General features: G+C 31.9%; 1 protein-coding gene across 1 annotated transcript; it reads left to right on the top strand.

Annotated features, from left to right (window-relative positions):
• Positions 1 to 398: 398 nt before the first annotated feature.
• On the top strand, positions 399 to 884 carry LOC111692503 (the record flags this gene model as incomplete). The annotated part of the gene is made up of 2 exons (XM_023456550.1): positions 399 to 509; positions 596 to 884. Coding segments are annotated over exons 1-2 (351 nt in total), but the record flags the coding sequence as incomplete, so codon positions are not given.
• Between the last annotated feature and the right edge of the window lie 10 nt (positions 885 to 894).

Raw genomic sequence — 894 nt, 5'->3', positions numbered from 1 at the left:
CCACTGGCACGTCCAATGAATTCGAGAAGGGTGCGAAAAAGTAGCTATTAATAGTGGTAATGTGTGTACAAAAGCTCAGTCCTGTAGTTCAAACGATTCCTAAGATATTGGCGAAAAACTAAAAAAAAAATTAAGGTTTTGACACCATGTATCTCTAATGCAGTTATTCTGTAAAGAAATGTTAATGGTTAACAGTCTGTTAAAGTTGAAAATAACATAATGTTATAAAATTATCATTCTGTAACCCAAAACATGTCTGCTAACTACATCCTATCGGTTAACATTGGCACTTAACATTACAGTACCCCCAATAGCTATGTTACATGATAACAGAGGAGGTTTGAGGTTAGGTAAATATTTTTATATTGCTTTCGAAACTCTTTTCTGTGATTTTTGGAAAAAAATATAAGCTAAAATATAAGTATTATTAATGAATAAATATAGACAATGAATAATAGGAATGTTGTACCCCTATTCATTTACATACTTTTAGACGAAGATGAAATAAGGTAAGTAAACTACTTGACTTATTAGGTGGCCTATTAATTAAATTAATCATTTATGAATTTCAACCTAATAGTTATTTTATTTTTAGAAATCACATGAGGTTATATAGAAGACAACTTAGGGATGCACAAAATGCGTTTGAAGTAATAACAGATTCAGAATTTAGGAAAACCTTCCGATTTAACAAAGAATTAGCTAGAGATCTCATCAATACTTTAGAACCTAATTTAACCAGTATCCGGACGACTGCAATACCTCCCTATTTAAAAGTATTGGCTACTTTACATTTTTTGGGGCATGGTACATACCAACATGGTGTTGGAAGTATTGCAACAACTGCACTGAGCCAACCCTCAATAAGTAGGGCCATATATACAGTATGTTTGT

Source organism: Anoplophora glabripennis, unplaced genomic scaffold (genome assembly GCF_000390285.2).
Source record: "Anoplophora glabripennis isolate ALB-LARVAE unplaced genomic scaffold, Agla_2.0 scaffold1383, whole genome shotgun sequence".
Lineage (NCBI taxonomy): Eukaryota > Metazoa > Arthropoda > Insecta > Coleoptera > Cerambycidae > Anoplophora > Anoplophora glabripennis.
This window is presented reverse-complemented; position numbering and strand designations above follow the sequence as displayed.